This window comes from Mastomys coucha, unplaced genomic scaffold, assembly GCF_008632895.1.
Source record: "Mastomys coucha isolate ucsf_1 unplaced genomic scaffold, UCSF_Mcou_1 pScaffold20, whole genome shotgun sequence".
Classification (NCBI taxonomy): domain Eukaryota; kingdom Metazoa; phylum Chordata; class Mammalia; order Rodentia; family Muridae; genus Mastomys; species Mastomys coucha.
In genome coordinates, this window is record NW_022196903.1 from 34,693,471 (window position 1) to 34,712,807 (window position 19,337).

Sequence of the window (19,337 nt, forward strand, 5' to 3'; positions counted from 1 at the left end):
GTTTGTTTTATATGAGAAAGGTTCTCTTATATTTAGAATCATGAGTCAGTATATAAGATTCCAATGGCATTCTTATCCAAATGGGGGACAAAAGGTAAATCATAATAATTAACAGGCAGTGTCCTTATATGAAATCTAACAGTGCAGGTAAAGCAAATATTTCATAAGTTTATCTGTGGTACTTACAAACTCAATTATCACTAAAGTTTTCCCAAGTTTCTGCTTTATTGTTTTCAAAGGAGGATAACATGTATGAACGTATGATGTCTGTTGAGTAACTTTTGCTTTGGGTTGTATTTAAGCATTATCATAAGTCTAAATTGAGTAACTTGAGTATCAATAGGTTTTGGTTTCTAGGTAACTATAAAGTAGAGATGGCAGGATGTTTTTTTTAAAGACCACATGATTCTACTTTTCTGCTTTTAGATTCTTTCCAAGTCATAGGACAATTATACTCCATCACAGTTATATCACACTCATTTTCTATACATAAAAATGTAAACATTAGAGGTACATGACACTGGAATGCAAGAAGAGAGTATCAGTTCTTCACCATGGCTGGGATCTTCCTGGAGCAAGACTATCAGGAAGAGAGCTGTGAGACCCAGGCTAAGTAACTCTGTAAGGAAAGCCTAATGACTTTACAGCCAGGACTTGCTTGTTTGGCAACCAATTATCTAAAGAAGGAAAACAGAAACAAAAAGCAAACACCTTGAAGGCTCTCATAATTTTGTAAAGTTTTCTTTCGGGGAAGGAAGTATGATTAAAGGGCAAGGCATTTGCAAAAGAAATATGACTTTTACACATGTACAGCATCTTTAACATATAAATATCATCTAAGGAGAGCCTTAACTTATACTTCTCCACTAAAATCCAATGTTAAGTCATTTACCTAACTCAAATGTGCCACTGTGATATTTTTGGCACTCACATCCACCATTTATTAAAAGAAATTATCTATTGCTTCAAGGAAATAAAGAACTTCCACATACTCTAAACTATAGAAAAAAGAAATGCCTATAGGAAAATATAAAGGATAAACCCAGGATTATTTGGTTCCTATCTGTCAGTTCACACAGCTGACAGAGGCTAGCCTACTGTGTACTTCCCACCTGTGAACATGCAGAGGGAAGCCTTCCTCTGGAGTCCCTGTGACAAGTGACTGCATGAGCAAACTGAGAAAGAAACCTTGAGTTTAGTCACTGGAACACCCAAGTGAAGAAAACAAACTCAGAATAGGAGGTAACACCTCTGGAAGGGGCGCTGGGCGCTGAAAATGTTTAGCAGTGTTTGTGCATTTTTATGCATTGATGCTGAAATTCAATGTTCAGCATAATTCTAAGATTTAGAAAGCAATTTTTAAGTTTTTAAACACAAACATTCTTTGGCTGACCTGCAAATAACAGATTATCCTACTTAGTTTAAATATAAGGGAAACTGTTCACTTGTTTTTGTTGCTACCTTACTCTAATGTCTCACTCATTCAGGTTGTTTCAGTGGACTGGAAACCCACCATATCCCCCTGCTTGGATGGGTGTTTTCGGAGAAGCACAAGCATACAGACTAAAATCTTCTGTTTGGAAACCAGCCCGATTCAAGGAGGGTTCTGATGCACTGCGGTGAATTTTTGGCAATGAGCGGGCCAGCAGCTCAATGGAGGCGAGAATCTGTAAGAAAGAAGAAAGGAGTGGGGAAGGGGACAAAACAGAAGAGAAGAAAAAGCAGAGTGCAGAATAAAAATCTGGATAGTATAAATTTTTAAGAGCTCATCATACTTAGAATGAGATTTTACTTGAGCATTGTTTTCAGTTTGATTAATGAACAAAGAGAAACTGGGAATTTTCCCACCAGTACAAAAGTAAAAAAAAGCTAGGTAGCACAGTAACAATGGTTTTATATACATATACAGGTGAATGAGTAAGTCACTCACAGTTAGTGTTTGCTTGTATTTCAGATCATTTGCTAGTCTTGAAATGAATGGTAAGTAAAAATTTTAAACTAATTACAAGCCTAAAACTCTGGCTCTAGGGGATCTAATACCTTCTTTTGTTCTTCCCAGGTACTTCAATGCACACACACGCACGCATGCACACACACACACCTACAGTGCCACACAAATCTTTTTAAAGATGTTAGGTGTGGTAGCAAATACTTTTAATCCCAGCACCCACTGAGGCAGAGACAGGTGGATGGCTGTGAATTTCAAGCTAACCCAGGCTACAAATCGAGTCCCAGGTCAGTTGAAGTAAGACCTTTTCTTTTTTTTCTTTTCTTTTTTTTATCCAAGACAGGGTTTCTCTGTTTAGCCCTGGCTGTCCTGGAACTCACTGTGTAGATCAGGCTGGCCTCGAACTCAGAAATCCGCCTGCCTCTGCCTCCCAAGTGCTGGGATAAAAGGCGTGCGCCACCACCGCCCGGCTAAAGTAAGACCTTTTATATAGTACATAGTTATAGTATGAGTATAATTAAAAAACAAAATTAATAACATAATATTAATATATAATAAAATACATAAATATATAATTAAAATTTTAATAAATACATAAATTAAAACATTTAAAATCTAGCATTAACAGAAAGTATATAATCTGTTTTTTTAAAAAGATTTATTTATTATATGTAAGTACACTGTAGCTGTCTTCAGACACACCAGAAGAGGGTGTCAAATCTCATCACGGATGGTTTTAAGCCACCATGTGGTTGCTGGGATTTGAACTCATGACCTCGGGAAGAGCAGTCAGTGCTCTTAACCGCTGAGCCATCTCACCAGCCCATAATCTGTTTTTTTTAACCATCAAGAATAACCCCTGGTCAAAAGTGTAAGTAGAAAAGTAAACCATCAGAGGCTACACAGTATAAGATACTAAAGCACAGAGAGTACAAAACAGAGTCCAAGTGTGTTACTTGTAGAAAAACAGGAAAAAAACCCTGAAATCAATACCACTCTCGTTCAGTTTTTTCATTGTTTACAAACTCATAATGTTATTTCCATTAACTATTTGAACTTATGTGAAAGGATTCTAAGATCAAAAGGTTTGAGCACTCTGGCTGGAGAGATGGCACAGTTCCAAGAACCCACACCATGGCTCACAGGTGCTACAGCTCCAGTCGCAGAGAGTCTTTCTTCTAGCCTACAGGGGCACCAGGCACACAAATGGTACACACATACACATGCAAGCAAAACACCCATACACAGAGTAAAATAAAATAAGTTTTTAAAGAGTTTGAGAACTGCAGAACAAATGCAAAATCCTGATAAAGAGCTTGTATTGGAATCCCAAACTTCTTTCAGCCTTCATAAAACCACTGCCTTGTTTGCTCATCTGGATCTTCAGGGGTTCCAACTCAAAATCCAAACTGTATCCCTCCACTCCCCTGCATCACACTAAAAAGCTACATTTTAAAATTATGCAGTGAGTAACTTTGCGGTGTCAGGGCATCTTTCTTACTTGGGGAAAGAGTGGTCTCTCGTCTCTTTTCTTTTTGAGGCACTCTGCCATTAATCTCTTCATGGCTTTTGGACAGTTACTCCGCACCTTACTGAGATCTGGAGACAGGTATCCTCGTCCCACCATAAAAATTATCTGAAGGGAAACAGGCAAATCATACATTCTTATTAACAAATGCAAATTTATGCAATGAAAATTTAACCAACTATTTATTTATGGCATTTGTACTTTCCTATATGTACATTAAACTCTGATAAGCTAAAATAAATAACAGTGTTAATGTCTGGCTTCCTAATCCATCACAAACTGTCGTGGCCCCAGGCCCGTGGCAAACCCTCCCAATGACTTCATCTCTGGTGCTTGTACCACTCCTTCCTTCTCTAGTGGTGCCCACTGACAGTGTGCGGAGACATGCGGAGAGATGGTACTTCTTACTGAGTATCATTTGTTGTTGGACACCATGGCTGCTAAGTCTTTTATGCATGTGTAGCAGGGGACAAAACAGTTAAGCACTTTTTAGCTGTCAACTGGTAGCTGCAGTTAAGCACTTTTGTCCTAGAAAGTCACTTGAGCCATTTAGCTACACATCAGAAGCAGAGCATCCTCCAGAAGAAAGGAGGACAAGATAGATGAAGGTAAAAAGGCTTATCTTCATTAGAGTTTTTCTCATTTCTTCAACTTTTGGCTCTTTTTCAATTTTTTTAATTTTTGGCTCTTTTTGAGGGTAGGCAGAGCTAGGTTAAGAATATTATGTTTGAGAGAAGAGGGCGGCGCCCTTGAGAAAAGATTTTGAGAGGGGCAGATTAGAGGCTAGCATGAAAAAGGTGGAGCTCCATAGTAGATAGGGCTGGTGGATTTTACAAATGGTCATATCTGAAAGGTATTTCCTGTTTGATGCCAGAATTTCATGTATTAACTGTAGTAAAGCTTTACTTCAATATTGACTCTGGGATACAAGTTCAAGAAGACTGGAGCAATAGGAGATAAGTGATAACTAAGAACATGTAAAGCACTTAGGAGGTCTTCATTGAGAGGAAGAGACCTGCCACCCTCACAGGACAGCAGTTCAGAGAGCTTATACTCCTAGAAAAGGTATGAAAGGTATAAAAATACAAAGCTTGGAAGGCTGAAAACCTGGGGCTTTTGGACTACATATATTATATTATCTAATTGGGTTTACAAACTATTCTCTGAGGTGTAGGAACTGATCCCATGTTTCAGATTAGGTATTCAGTGCTCAAAAACCAAAAACCAAGGGACATGGCCAAAATAATATAGCTAAGAAAGTGACAACAATAACTGGGAGCAGACCATGCTGACAGAAATGCTGCCCTGCCTGCAATGACTTTCTGTGCTCTCTTCAGCTGATCCGGAATCTGGATAAAGCAAGGCATAACTCACCTCTACCCTTGCTCAGCATATATTCATTCCTCTTTCGACATTTCTACATCTTTTTTTTTTTTTTTTTCTTTTCCCCAAGACAGGGTTTCTCTGCGTAGCCCTGGCTGTCCTGGAACTCATTCTGTAGATGTAGACCAGACTGGCCTCAAAATCCGCCTACTTCTGACTCCCAAGTGCTGGGATTAAAGGCATGCGCCACCACTGCCTGGTGATTTCCACATCTTTAAACATGATAATGTTGTTCTCTTTACCAACAGCTGTAATGATTATCTACTGCTTTACCTGATCATTAACATTTCTGAATATGTCTCATCCACATCCTCTAATGAGACATGTAGTCGTTGGAAAACAGGCCTATATCTATAATATATGTATTTTTTTTCCTTTCTTTCCTTTTTTAAATCTAGGGGGCTGAAGAAATGGCTCATTAGTTAAGAACACTTGTTGCGGCTGGGCAGTGGTGGCACATGCCTTTAATCCCAGCACTTGGGAGGCAGAAGCAGGGAGTTCGAGGCCAGCCTGGTCTACATCTACAGAGTGAGTTCCAGGACAGCCAGGGCTACACAGAGAAACCCTGTCTCGAAAAAACAAAACAAAACAAAAACAACAAACAAACAAAAAAAAACCAAAAAACAAAAACAAAAACAAAAAACCCACTTGTTGCTCTTACAGAGGGCCTAAATCAGACCTAGTACCCATATCCTGTGGCTCACAAACAACCATGACTCTGGCTCCAGGGAATATAATGCTGTCTTCTAGCATCTGTGGGAACGTGCATGCATGTGCACACAGTAATAAATCTTTAATTTGCTAGAGAAGCACTTAGGTGTATGTGTAAAGAATTTTCCCTGTTGCACCTCTATTTTACAAAAGGCCTTTACATTTTACCAATATAAACTCTAGTACATGTCATTCCAGGTTACAAAAATTATGGGACATCAAGAAGACATTTCCAGGCTGGAGAGATGGCTCAGCAGTTAAGAGCACTGACTGCTTTTCCAAAGGTCCTGAGTTCAAATCCTAGCAACCACATGATGGCTCACAGCCATCCATAATGAGATATGACGCCCTCTTCTGGTGTCTGAAGACAGCTACAGGGTACTTAGATATAATAAATAAATCTTTAAAAAAAAAAACATTTCGAAAACTGAGTGTCTAAGTAGGCTCTAATGAACTGTAACAAACTCCTTTCAAAGTTTCTTGGTTTCCAATTCTTCAGTTAATTCTTTCAACAGTTAAATTTTCAGCTGACCATTAAAATACTTTTTAATGATAGATTACAATACAATTTTTAGTATACCATAGAAATAAGCTCATGTAACTGAGAGACATGGTATGTTGTAAAGGAATATTCTTGCCCAGAGAGAGGGCTGGCCTTTTCCTTTGGATCCTAGGAGGCCTTCTTCTAAGCCCTCACTCAGGATGTTCTATGTGGTATCTTGGATCACCCCTGGGCTATCAGCAATGTTATATAGAGGGTTTAGGGTTATATAGCATCAATCTGACTTCTTGAGGAGCTGGAGACTAAGCTCAGCCATAAATAGCCAGCCATATCTATGAGACTAATTTTTTTTTTTTTAGATTTATCTTATTTATATGAGTACACTGTCACTGTCTCCAGACACAGAAGAGGGCATCAGATCCCATTACTTACGGTTGTGAGCCACCATGTGGTTGCTGGGAATTGAACTCAGGACCTCTGGAAGAGCAGTCAGTGCTTTTAATCTCTAGGCCATCTATCTCTCTGGCCCCAGACAGGGTTTCTCTGTATAGCCCTGGATGTCCCGGAACTCACTCTGTAGACCAGGCTGGCCTTGAACTCAGAAATTCACCTGACTCTGCCTCCCAAGTGCTGTATTTGACTAATTCTTTTTTTTTTTGTTGTTTTTCTTTTCGAGACAGGGTTTCTCTGTGTAGCCCTGGCTGTCCTGGAACTCACTCTGTAGACCAGGCTGGCCTCGAACTCAGAAATCTGCCTGCCTCTGCCTCCCAAGTGCTGGGATTAAGGGCGTGCGCCACCACTGCCCGGCACGACTAATTCTTAATCAAAAGGTTCAGAGACCTTTCCTGGTTGGCAATACTCCATATTATTGTTGCATATTCCTGCTAGGAGAGTTTAGTACTGTGTATAACTCTACTAAGAGAAGACACCTGGAAGCTCCACATGGGAGACTTCCTTACACTCTGCTCCACATGTCTCTTTCTTTGGATGATTCATCTATCTTCTTTTCAGAACTGTGACCATAACAGCCTCCCGTAGATTTTAGCTGAGTCCCTTTTTGTCTTGGGGACCATTAAACTCTGCATATGGCTGTAACAAAACACTCATTTTCCCCATCAACTTATTGAGTAAATCTTTTCAGTATTTACTTTCAAAAGAAAACAGGGAAAAGATTAATACTAAGCCCTAACTCATTCTAGTAAAAATAAATAAAATAAGCTATATTCATCCACATATATAGAAATTGAAGCGAAAATGAAAAATACCATGACATTCATTAAGATGCACACTTTAGGAGCTAAGGAGATAACTGTTGGTAGAGGTAGAGACAGGTGGCTCCTGGACTCACTGACCAGCTTCCTTAGCCTAATGAGCTAGGTCTAGGCCAACAGTAGATCCTGTCTCAACCCAGAAAGTGAACAGCACCTAAGGAATGATATCCAAGACTGCCTCTAGCCTCCAAGCTGCCCCCCACTTTGTCAACAGGTAAGGTATGCTTGTATGCCCAGAACTGGAGAGCAGAGGCAAGACGGTCAGAAGTGGAAGGCCAGGCTAGGCTACACAGCCAGATTCTTTCTCTAAAACAAAAACAATAAAATAAAAAGCCAAAACTACATATTTTCAATAAATTTTTTAACCTTTTATGTAATAAAATTTATCAGTTATATGTTAAAAACTGTAACAATAGCAGACACCAGTATTTAAAAATAGCCCATCAGAGTTTAAAGTTATAAGAAAATAATATTAGAACTTCAAATTTAAACTTACATTCATATTTTTTCTTGCATAGTAAGAATAATGCATAATAAAAAGTCTTATAGCCAGGCGGTAGTGGCTCATACCTTTAATCCCAGCACTTGGGAGGCAGAGGCAGGCGGATTTCTGAGTTCAAGGCCAGCCTGGTCTACAGAGTGAGTTCCAGAACAGCCAGGGCTACACAGAGAAACCCTGTCTCGAAAAGCCAAAAAAAAAAAAAAAGTCTTAAAAGCACAAGAGTATGCTATATTAGAACAGACTTTGGTGAGGGGTTAGAGAATACTACATACAGTTTAAAGAGAAGAAAGGAAACATGCCAATGTAGAGATCTTATTTAAACAGGGATAGCTTTTAGATTTTACTGGACACATTTCAAGAGTATTTTCTTTCTTTCTTTCTTTTTTTTTTTTAAAGAATTATTTATTTTATTTTAGGTATATAAATACACTGAAGCTGTCTTCAGACACACCAGAAGAGGGCATCAGATCCCATTATAGATGGTTGTGAGCCACCATGTGGTTGCTGGAATTGAACTCAGGACCTCTGGAAGAGCGATCAGTATTCTTAAACCACTGACCCATCTCTCCGGGCTGAGTATTTTCAAATCTTAACCAAGTTATACTGAAATTGACATTCTTTGCAATTACTTAACATGTAAGAAAACATTTTAGATGCCAACTTAAAAATGTGCACAGAGGTACATATTTTTCAAAATTCTTTCAGAAGGGATGCGAGGGGAAAAAAAGTGAAGATAATTTAGTTTTATAGGCCCCATAAAATTTAGCTGGTACAAAGCATAAAGCAGGTGTTGATTTCCTCTTGGTTGAAAGCTCAATGATTTAAAAACAGCAAGAAAGAGAAAGGGAAATTCCTGCATACAATGTGTGGATGGAGTCACAGGGCACACTGATGGCAAAATCTACCCTCTATTTTGAAATTTTGAGACTATTTCAGCGCATCCTCAGATCGTCTAGCATCTCCTGCTCTTTGGTCCTGCCTCAGAACTCCAAGAGGACATGCATGCTGCTCATTTTCAGTATCATCCCCTGGGCTGCCTCTGCTCTACTTCTGAATCCTTTGATATTCCACAGTGCTTTACTTATGGTAGGTATCAATAGCATTTTTGTTGTTAAAATAATTTGTGTAAAAAAAATGAGTGTGTTGGAGCACACAGGTAATCCCAGCACTCTGGAGGCAGAAACAGGAGGGCTAGAAGTTCAAGGCCAGACTAGGCTCATGTTACATGAGATGCTAATAACAAAGAAGCTTACTGGTAAGCCATTGATATTTGTTATATTGTTTCTTGAGATTTTATTCATAGATCCAGTCATCATGTCATTAGAGAGACCCTAAGAGGTCTGAGAAGTCTCAGAGAAAGGCCCATGTAGAGAGAAAAACTGAGAGACCTATCCCTTGGCCCTAAGTAAGCCTCTAGTACTAATCTAGTAGGTATATGAGCGAGTTACTTGATAAGCAAACATTTTAATACTTAGTCAAGCTATTCTAGCTGATACAATATGGAACAGATATACATTCCCTGAGATCAGCCCAAATTACAGATCTTTATTTTTTTTTAAAGATTTTATTTATTTTATATATGTGATGAGTACACTGTAGCTGTCTTCAGACACACCAGAAGAGGGCATCGGATCCCATTATAGATGGTTGTGAGCCACTATGTGGTTGCTGGGAATTGAACTCAGGACCTCCGGAGGAGCAGTCAGTGCTCTTAACCTCTGAGCCATCTCTCCAGCCCAAGATTAAATTTTTTTTATTAAAAAAATAAAGATCTGGGGCTGGAGAGATGGCTTAGCAGGTAAGAGCACTGACTGCTCCTCTGGAGGTCCTGAGTTCAAATCCTAGCAACCACATGGTGGCTTACAACCATCCATAATGAGATCTGATTCCTTCTTCTGGGGTGTCTTAAAGACAGCTACAGTGTACTTACATATAATAAACAAACAAACAAACAAACAGCTAATGTAAAAAAAATGTACTCTTTATTTTTATTTTCTCTGTGTGAGTTTTTCACCTATATGCGTGTGTGCTCTACCCTCAGAGTTCAGAAAAGGGTCCTCTGGGTATAGTGTTACAGATGGTTGTTGAGTTGTTATTTGAGTGCTTGGAACTGAACCAGGTTCAGTTGGAAGAACAACCAGTGCTCTTAACCACTATGCCATCTGTCTTAGTCAGGGTTTCTATTCCTGCACAACATCACGACCATGAAGCAAGTTGGAGAGGAAAGGGTTTATTTAGCTTACTTCCACATGGCTGTTGATCACCAGAGGAAGTCAGGACTGGAACTCAAGCAGGTCAGGAAGCAGGAGCTGATGCAGAGGCCATGGAGAGATGTTCCTTACTGGCTTGCTTCTCCTGGCTTGCTCAGCCTGCTCTCTTATAGAACCCAAGACTTCCAGCCCAGGGATGGCACCATTCACAAGGGGCAATTGAGAAAATGCCCCACAGCTGGATCTCATGGAGGCGCTTCCCCAACTGAAACTCCCTTCTCTGTGATAACTCCAGCCTGTGTCAAGTTGACACACAAAACCAGCCAGTACACCATCTCTCCAGCATCTCTTATTTGTTTGCCTTTAGACAGGGTCTCAGTGTGTAGCCTTGGCTAACCTAAGACTTGCTACATAAACCAGCCTGCCCAAGAAAACGAGATCTATCTGCTTCTACTTCCCTAGTGCTAGGATTAAAGAAAGACCTTTCCTTACTTTATTTTTTAAAATTTATGTGTCTGTGTATACATATGCCATATGAGGCGAGGGCTTCAAATGCCTTGGAACTGAAATTACAAGCAATTGTGAATGACCTAATGTGTGTGCTGGGAACCAAACTCAGGTCTTCTGGAAGAGCATCAAATATTCTTAACTGCTAAGCCATCTCTCCAGCCCTGTAAATTGTTTTAAGCCATTATATTTTGAGTGATTTGTTCCATATCAGTAGTATAAAGAGTAAGAATTTGTGTTTCAAGGAAAAAAAAGCCATGAGGATATACACAGTCTATACATCTGGTTTAAATGAATACAGTACTGATCTTAGCTTTGTAGATAAACTGTAGTAAAAGGGCACTTAATGGTCTTGCAGAGGACCTGGGTTTGGTTCCCAGTACCCATGGTGGTTTCCAACCATCCATCACTCTAGGTCCAGGGTGTCTGATGGTATCTTCTGGTCTTCTTGGATACCAGGCATGTACATGGTGCACATACATATATGAAATCAAATTACTCATATACAAAATAAAATTGAAAAAAATTCTTTTTTTTTTTTTTGGTGGGGGCAGGGTTTCTCTTTACATCCTGGAATTCCCTCTGTAGACCAGGCTTGAATACACAGAGATCCTTCTGCCTCTGCCTCTTGAGTGCTGGGATTAAATGCATGTACCACCACTGCCTGGCTTAAAAAAACTTTTGAAACAATGAAGTAATTTTTCTCAGATTTCCAGGACTAAGGAAAACCAATGAGAAACATATACACACACAAACACAGACACAGACACACACAGACACAGACACACAAACAACAAAAACCCCCCATACTCCCATACTCTTCTACAAAGTAACACAGAAGTGGTTCTCTCTTGGATAGTCAAAAGACCTGTTTTAATATATAAACTGATTTTTATTTATTTTTGAGTCTATGCCTTTAAGTGGGGGGTATGCACATATGCATACTGGTATACGTTCACGTGGAAGCCAGAGACTGATGTTGGGTATATCCTTCACTTGATCCTCACCTTAGTTTTTTGAGCTAGGGTCTCTCATTGGACTTGGAACTCATGATTTTGACAGCTTAGGGACCCTCTGTCTCTGTCTCTCTGTCTAGGATTCTAGCCACCTGTCACCACACAGAGATTTCTGCATGAGTGCTGGGGATCTGACCTCAGGTCTTCATGCTTCCTTGGTACATGCTTTACTGCCTGAGCCATCTTCCTAGCCCCTGTGACTTTCAGAACTAGAAGCTCTTTAGTCCAATCTCCTACTTTCATAATTGATTAAGAAAACAAACCTTGGAGTAAGATGACTGGTTGAGACAGGTATTGGGTCCAGGTATCCCAAGCAGAGCCTTGCTTTGAGTTTACATGCAAAACATACACCCCAAACTATTCCGGATGAGTACAGATGGATGGTATCTACACTGCACAGTAAAAAAGCAGTTGTCCTAACTTTCCATGCAAAAGAAGAAAATTCATGGATTCTAAAACAGAAGTCTAATCTGAGCACAGTGCCTCTGAAGGAAGTTTGAAGAACATAGGTACACAGGGCAATCAAGTAGAACAAGTGGAACAATTATATTTTTTTCCCCTCCTCCTCCTTCTTCACTAAACATGTAACATGGCTTTAGACTAGAAAATTCTAAGAACTTCAACTATACTACCAGGAAAAATTAAATGACAAAGGCCTCATCTTTCTGTTGGTCACGCACTTCTCTCAGAGAGAACAAGCCTTTCAGTTACTTTCATTTATTATACTCTCAGGGAAGACAAATCACCTCAAATGCCAATAAGTAGCTGAATTCAGCACTAAGGGGATGTTTCAGATTTCTCACCCTAGACAAAAGCTAATTCATAGTGAACCATGATACAAGAAGGCCTTAAACCTTAGACTGGCAAGATATCTCAGTGGGCAAAGGTACCTGCCACTAAATTGATGATCTGAATTTGGTCCTAGGGACTCACATGAAAGGAGAACTGACTCCTGAAAAGTATCATCTGATCCTCAATTGCCACCCAACCACAACAAACAAACAATTTTCTACCTACCTATTCTCTCTCTACCTACCTATTCTCTCTCTCTTTCTACCTATTCTTTCTCTCTCCCCCCCCCATCCTTGTGGGGTGAAGGAGAGATTGAGTATTCTTCTCTGCTGAGGTAAATAGCTTCCTTCTCAACATGCTCTTGAGGTGATAATGCTCTGCTTTACTCTGGGCTCAGAATCAATGAAGTCATGAACAGCAGACTGAAATCACTGAACCTGAGCCCTTACCAAATCATTACATAAAGTAGAGGCTAACTTAGAATACACCTCTTTTACACCATATCACAGTTGAAGTTTAAAAGTCAGATTATCAACAAAAAGACTGAGAGATTACCTATTGACCAAAACTGACATGCTGGGCAAGAGACATAGCTCAGTGAATAAAGCTCTTGGCACACAAACCTGGCAACTTGAGTTCAATATCTAAAACCTACATAAAGATGGAAGGGAAAACCAAGGCCACAAAGTTGTCCTCTGATCTCCACATACGCACATATATGTTATACAAATACATAACTACAAAATAAAATTTAAAAATCCCTTCAATGAAGGAATATAGTGATACATAAAGCCTATCATTTTATTTGCTTGGTTTTACAATTTGGAATGATAATTCTCATCTCCAGTGTATTGGCTGGTTTTGTATGCCAACTTGACACAAGCTAGAGTCATTAGAGAGAAAGGAATCCCAGTTGAGAAAATGCCTTCATGAGATCCAGCTGTAAGACATTTTCTCAACTAGTGATCACTGTGGGAGGGTCCAGTCCACTGTGGGTGGGGCCATCCCTGAGCTGGTAGTCCTAGGTTCTATAAGAAAGCAGGCTGAGCAAGCCAGGGGAAGCAATTCAGGAAGCACCCTCCCTCCATGGCCTCTTCATCAGATCCTTCCTCTGGGTTCCTGCCTTGTTTGAATCCCTGTCCTGGCTTCTTTTGGTGATGAATACCAATGTGGAAGTTAAGCTGAATAAAACCTTTCTTCCCCAACTTGCTTTTTAGTAATGGTGTTTTGTTGAAACAATAAAAACCCTAAGTAAGACATTTGCTATGCATCAGAACTATTCCAGAAGCATAAAAAAGTGTAGGTACTTGGACTCTATGCCACAGAATCACACTCTGCTCTAGAATCTCCATTTAAAATTTATTTTACTTAAGCCGGGCGGTGGTGGCGCACGCCTTTAATCCCAGCACTTGGTAGGCAGAGGCAGGCAGATTTCTGAAGGCCAGAGAGGGTGTCAGATCTCCTTGAGTGGGTTGTGAGCCACCCATGGTGGGTTCTGGGAACTGAACTCAGGTCTCTTCAAGATCAGTACAGTCAAATGCTGAACCATCTCTTCAGCCCCTAGCATCTCCATTTCAAAGCAGTCTTTTATGTGATTATGATGCAAACTACAGCATATAGCATAAATACTCTTTAATCACTGTTTACATGGTAACTATCTTTTAATGATGTTTAATTGCTATTACTTTCCTCTTTACATATATACCCACACACTTTGTTTGTTTGTTTGTTTTTGAGACAAGTTTTTCTGTATAGCCCTGGCTGTCCTGGAACTCACTCTGTAGACCAGGCTGGCCTCGAACTCAGAAATCCGCCTGCCTCTGCCTCCCAAATACTGGGATTAAAGGCATGCACCACCAATGCCCAGTATACCCACACACTTTTAAGAAATGTTGAGGCATCATGTTAATTTTAGTAAAGACCACTCATTCACTTTTTGGAATTAGTAAACTGGAATTGATGGCACAAACTACAATTCCCAATATTCTAGACATGATGATCAAAATCTAAAGTCCTCTTGGATTACAGAATAGTATTCTGTTGAAAGGTGAAGAGAGAGTGGGAGAAGGGAAAGAAAGAAAGAAAAGTTGAAGGGAATTTAGTGTGACACCCAGATGCACAAAGCTTTGTGAAGTGTTATTGGTGTAAGGAAGGACCGAGAGTAAGAACCTAGGAAAGGGAGAAGTAAAAATGTGTCCTTCTGGTTGGGTTCTCATTGTAGACAAGTTGCAACACTATGTAATAGCCATTTCATACTTTCTTACCCAGTTCTGTTGTGTGTGCGCACGTGTGTGCACGTGTGTATACATGTGAGTGTCCTGGCCTGGATGAATGTGGAAGCCAGAAGTGGGCATCAGGGTGTCTTCTTCAATCACCCCTCTACCTCACTGTTGTTTATAATCGATCACTTCCACTTCCACCAGGCTGGAACTTGTCTCTTCCCTCCAGCACTGAGGTTATAGACATGGCCACACCTAGGCTTTTCTGTGTATTCAGGATCTTAACCCAGGGCCTCATGCTTATACAGCAAACATTTCTAATGAACCATCTTCCAGTCCCTCATGCTGTTTTCTGTTATCTTAAACATCTTAATAATTCTGGAAGAATGTGACATAAATCTGTTCATAGCTGAGCCCTTGCTCGGACAGTACAACCTGTGATACAATCAAAGGACAACCATACCTGTGATCACAGCAAAGTTAACTTTTTCTATTTTTTTAAAAAGGCAGGGTTAGCCTGGAACTCTACACCAGGATGACCTCAAGCTCAGAGAGCTCTGTATACCTCTGCCATCTGAGTGCTGGCTTAAAGGCACACACACCACAGCAGGTTCCAGTTCATTCTTTTAGTTCTTTTCTGCTTTAGCCAAGAAACAGGCTATACTCCATTATACTTCTCATTTCTAGTCACAAAATTGGGGATGTCATCGCATTATAACATTTATGACCAACATTTCAAGCAAAAGGCTTAATAATGTCAAAAACACACAAACACTTTCTAAAGCTGATCAAAGAGATCAGGAGCTCCATCATTCATATTTACCTCCATCTCCATACTTCCTTCAAGATACAGAACCAGAGCCTTAAGAGAAATACTAAAATAAGTCCCAGTGATGACAGATACTTACCTGATCCCTGTTGTTGATGTTTGAATAAGGTAGCTGGCCAGTCATCAGTTCATACAGAACAATCCCAAATGCATACACATCTGACTGAAAGCTATATGGGTTTTTATCTTGCATTCTGATTACTTCTGGTGCCTGTTAAAATATAAGAAAAAAATCCTAGTTTAACTTTAGCCTGAATAAAGATGAAATACAAATGTTAATTCACAGAGTAACACCTTATTTAAAGAAATCATCTACTATGTAATTCTTCTACTAATGGTCAAAGAAATAAATCCAACTGAGATGAAGGGGAAACCCCCTGTTTTATAAATTCTGAAGGAGTTGGATTGAGCTGAGATTTCATGATGCATTACTAAGGTTTTATAATTTTATCAGCAACCCTCTTTCTGAACAAACATCATCATTGCCATGTGGCCATTTCTCAAGACTATCCTTAGAATTAATCCAAGATAAGGATATCCAAGAATATCCTTAGAATATCAGAATGAGTCTCCACTTCCTCGTCTTGATTGGCAAAGAAATACCAGACTTGCATTTATAAAAAGCTTGGGAGTAGGTACATGGAATTAAGTTTTGTCACTGGTATAAAAGATTTTCCTCAACCCAGGGAATGTTAGAAAATAGTGGGAAAATTTAGAGGCTGATAAATTCAAATATCCTTCCAAGTTATACCATAAATGTATAGTATAAAAAATGCTTTATTAACAAAAGTAAGATATAACAGTTTGACTCATTAAATTTTTAGTTGCTGCTTCTAGGGCAAACAAAGATCAAATCATATCTACCAAATTTTCACATAGTTTAGTTACTGAGCTATACAACGTGGCTTCTTACTTATATGAAACACAATGAGTGACTGGTAAAGAAGTAGAGCTTCTTCCTTCAGTTTGCGTCTCTCACACTGTGTTGTTAGAAAGGAGCTGAAGAAGTGCAAAGGGTATTAGTGAAACTTGGCAAATGCAGCAGGAAGACCAAGTTTGTTGGCAAGGCAGTATCTCTCTTGAGGAATAACAGGACTCAACTACAGCTCAAGTCACAATTGCCTGTGGACCCTACTCAGTGCTCACTACACTCCAGTCTGACACAGAACATCCAAATCTACATACAAGTGGGACTCATACACTGCTATGCAGAATTTTACACATGATTCTGCTGTCCGCCCAAAGTTAAGAAACATTGATGGAAGATCTGTGGGAAATCTGAAGAGGTGAAAGGACAACAGTGGAGGAGGAGAATGTCTTCTCCACTTTTTTTTTTTTTTTTTTTATAAATTTTGTTGATAGGTATTATTTAGTGATATGGTATAAAACAAACCACACACAACTGTGATAAGATGAACAAGTAATTTTTTTGGAGGGGATAGAATTTAGAGCAGTTAAAGAACTGTCTTTTAAAATTTAGTTTGCTTTTCCTGCTGATAGGTGGCTAGACAAAGAGTTGCATGCCATCTACTTAAATGAAATGTGTGACAGACCTTCAATTTGTTAATTTATTAAAATTTTCACAGAATGTATTTCTCTTCTAAGATATAAATAAAAGTAGAAAAGACTATTATAAATAACTCAGAGGGCCACATAAACTGGTTTATGACCAAATTATTTTTTCAAGTTATGAATATTCCACATCCTCAAAAACTTGACAGGGTCTCACTATGTAGCTCCGGCTGCCTTGGAACTCACAGAGGTCCACCTGTCTCTGCCTCTGGGATTAAAGACATGTGCTATACCAACCAGCCTATTTATTTTAATTTTATGTGTATAGGTGCCTGCATATATGTCTGTGCACTAGGGAGGCCAGAAGGAGGCTTCAGATCCCTTGGAACTGGAGTTTACAGACACTTGGGAGTTGTCATTGGGTGCTGGGAATTAAATGCAAGTTCTTTTAAAACATCAGCCAGAACTCTTAACAACAGAGAAATCTCCCCATATTTTTTTCTGAAGGCAGTTATCAACCTGAAAGATTTGTTCAACAATGAAGTGCATTGTTCACTGGCTATTCTTGTTATCTTAAAAAACTTCAGCATGACTGAATAAAAGATTAATTCATTGATCCAGGGTATCAACAAAAAGGTGATCAGAAGGAAATAATACTTTTCTGATTATGTAAACTAAGGCTTTTGAAAGAGAACTAACCTAGAGACTGGACCTAGACCCACATTTGCACTATTGTTAAATTCACTATTGTGAATGATCTGTCTTAAATTTTTGCCTCTATAATTTCAGAACTAAAAAGGCCATCTCCCTGGTATACACTGCGATCTTTGTTAGAATTATGTGCCTAAAAGGTTCCTGAAAGTCAGATTACAACCAAGTAGTCTCTTCTAATTAATTAAAACAGTTAAATGTATAATCAAAGGATTTTAAAAAGAAACTTAGCTAAATGTAATGTAGAATCTAAGAAAGGGTCTTGTTATCCTCTGCTCTGACCTAACACTTCAGATGACGAGACTCAAGGAAGACTAGGAACCTTTGAAGTTAATGGTCGAAGGGCAGCTCTCCTGTCCACCTCTGAAGGGCAGCTTCTTTTCTCCCACTTTGCTACTTACGCCAACTTGATCCCTAACCCCAGAAATCATACTCAATCTATCCCTACTATTTGGAGAATCTGCTTCTTGGAGACTGCTACATATTTTTCTGGGTATTTAGACAAATATGGGCTTGAAAGCCTTTCTAACTTTTCTGTTTCTAGTAGGGTAACCCAACTGCACAAAGATGTTTAAAACACCTGTATTTAGCTCAGCTGATATTTCAAAATTCCTTGAACTCAGGATTGCTTTTATTCAAATATAACTGAACATCACACAATGTTTGTCTATATAGACTATCTCTGTGAATAAGATATTAAAACTCAACTGACTATTAAATCATTTACTAATTCATTTAAATATTAAACAAACAGATATTAGCAGAGAATACCTACTCTTAATATAAACAAAGTTCAGTGACAACAGAGCTACAACTCTCTCTACTCTCTGTCTTAAAAGAAACAGGCTTGGAATCTTGTACTTGTTTTCTACTCACCCAGCTGCAGTGTGTCATTTTGACTGAAGGATAGGAAGAAAGCTGGTTTCACAAAGGAAAGATCTATGGACCCTCTGAAAGGTCACATGGAACCACTGTGGGTTTTACAGCAGGATTCCTAGAAATAACTCAACAGCCTGCTGTAGAAACCGTGTTCTCATCTTTTAAACTTTCTTCTACAAAGCAGAAAGGAGACAGACCTGTGCAGAGAGCACAGGATGACTAAAAATATCCTTTTTCTTTTGTCTTTCTTCTTCCAATTGGCCCATAATTATGAAGTTCTTTCTAGTGTGAAGAAGGTCTATTTCTAATTTTGGCTCAAATAAAAGTGTGAGAGAGCCTTTCTGTTATGAATAGCATTCTCTCTCTCTCTCTCTCTCTCTCTCTCTCTCTCTCTCTCTCTGTCTGTCTCTCTGTCTCTCTGTCTCTCTCTCTCTCTCTCTGTCTGTCTGTCTCTCTGTCTCTCTCTCTGAAAATAGGTCTCTTTAAGTTGCAAACTTTAAAAAAAAAAGAGTAGTATACACAGACCATTTGAACATAAATTTTTGGTTTTGGTTTTAGACAGGGTGTCACCTCACTCTGGCTGGTCTTGATCAGAGATACACCTACCTTCTGAGTGTTGGGACTAAAGATGTGCACAACCAAACCTAGTAAACAAAGTTTTAAAACAATTTTTAATAACACTTAAACAATTTATAATATATATTTTGTTTAAATATACTAAAACTGGTTTTGCAATATTTTTTTTAAAGACAAGAAAAAAGAGCATTTGCACAAAAAATAAGAGACAAGGTCTCACTTTGTAGCTTTGGCTGTTCTG

General features: G+C 39.1%; 1 protein-coding gene across 9 annotated transcripts in view; it reads right to left on the reverse strand.

The window, feature by feature from the left end:
* The window catches only part of Braf (B-Raf proto-oncogene, serine/threonine kinase), a 132,368-nt gene that overhangs the window by 3,940 nt on the left and 109,091 nt on the right, over positions 1-19,337 (reverse strand). For 8 of the 9 annotated variants that reach the window (XM_031381634.1, XM_031381635.1, XM_031381633.1 and 5 more), the window contains 3 exons: positions 15,498-15,629; positions 3,450-3,584; positions 1,514-1,667 (listed from right to left, as the gene is read on the reverse strand). In XM_031381634.1, the coding sequence (XP_031237494.1) occupies positions 1,514-1,667; positions 3,450-3,584; positions 15,498-15,629 (421 nt within the window). Of the gene's footprint in view, positions 1-1,513; positions 1,668-3,449; positions 3,585-15,497; positions 15,630-19,126; positions 19,165-19,337 lie in introns of those variants that run through there. The other variant, XR_004121948.1, reaches the window with a different exon arrangement.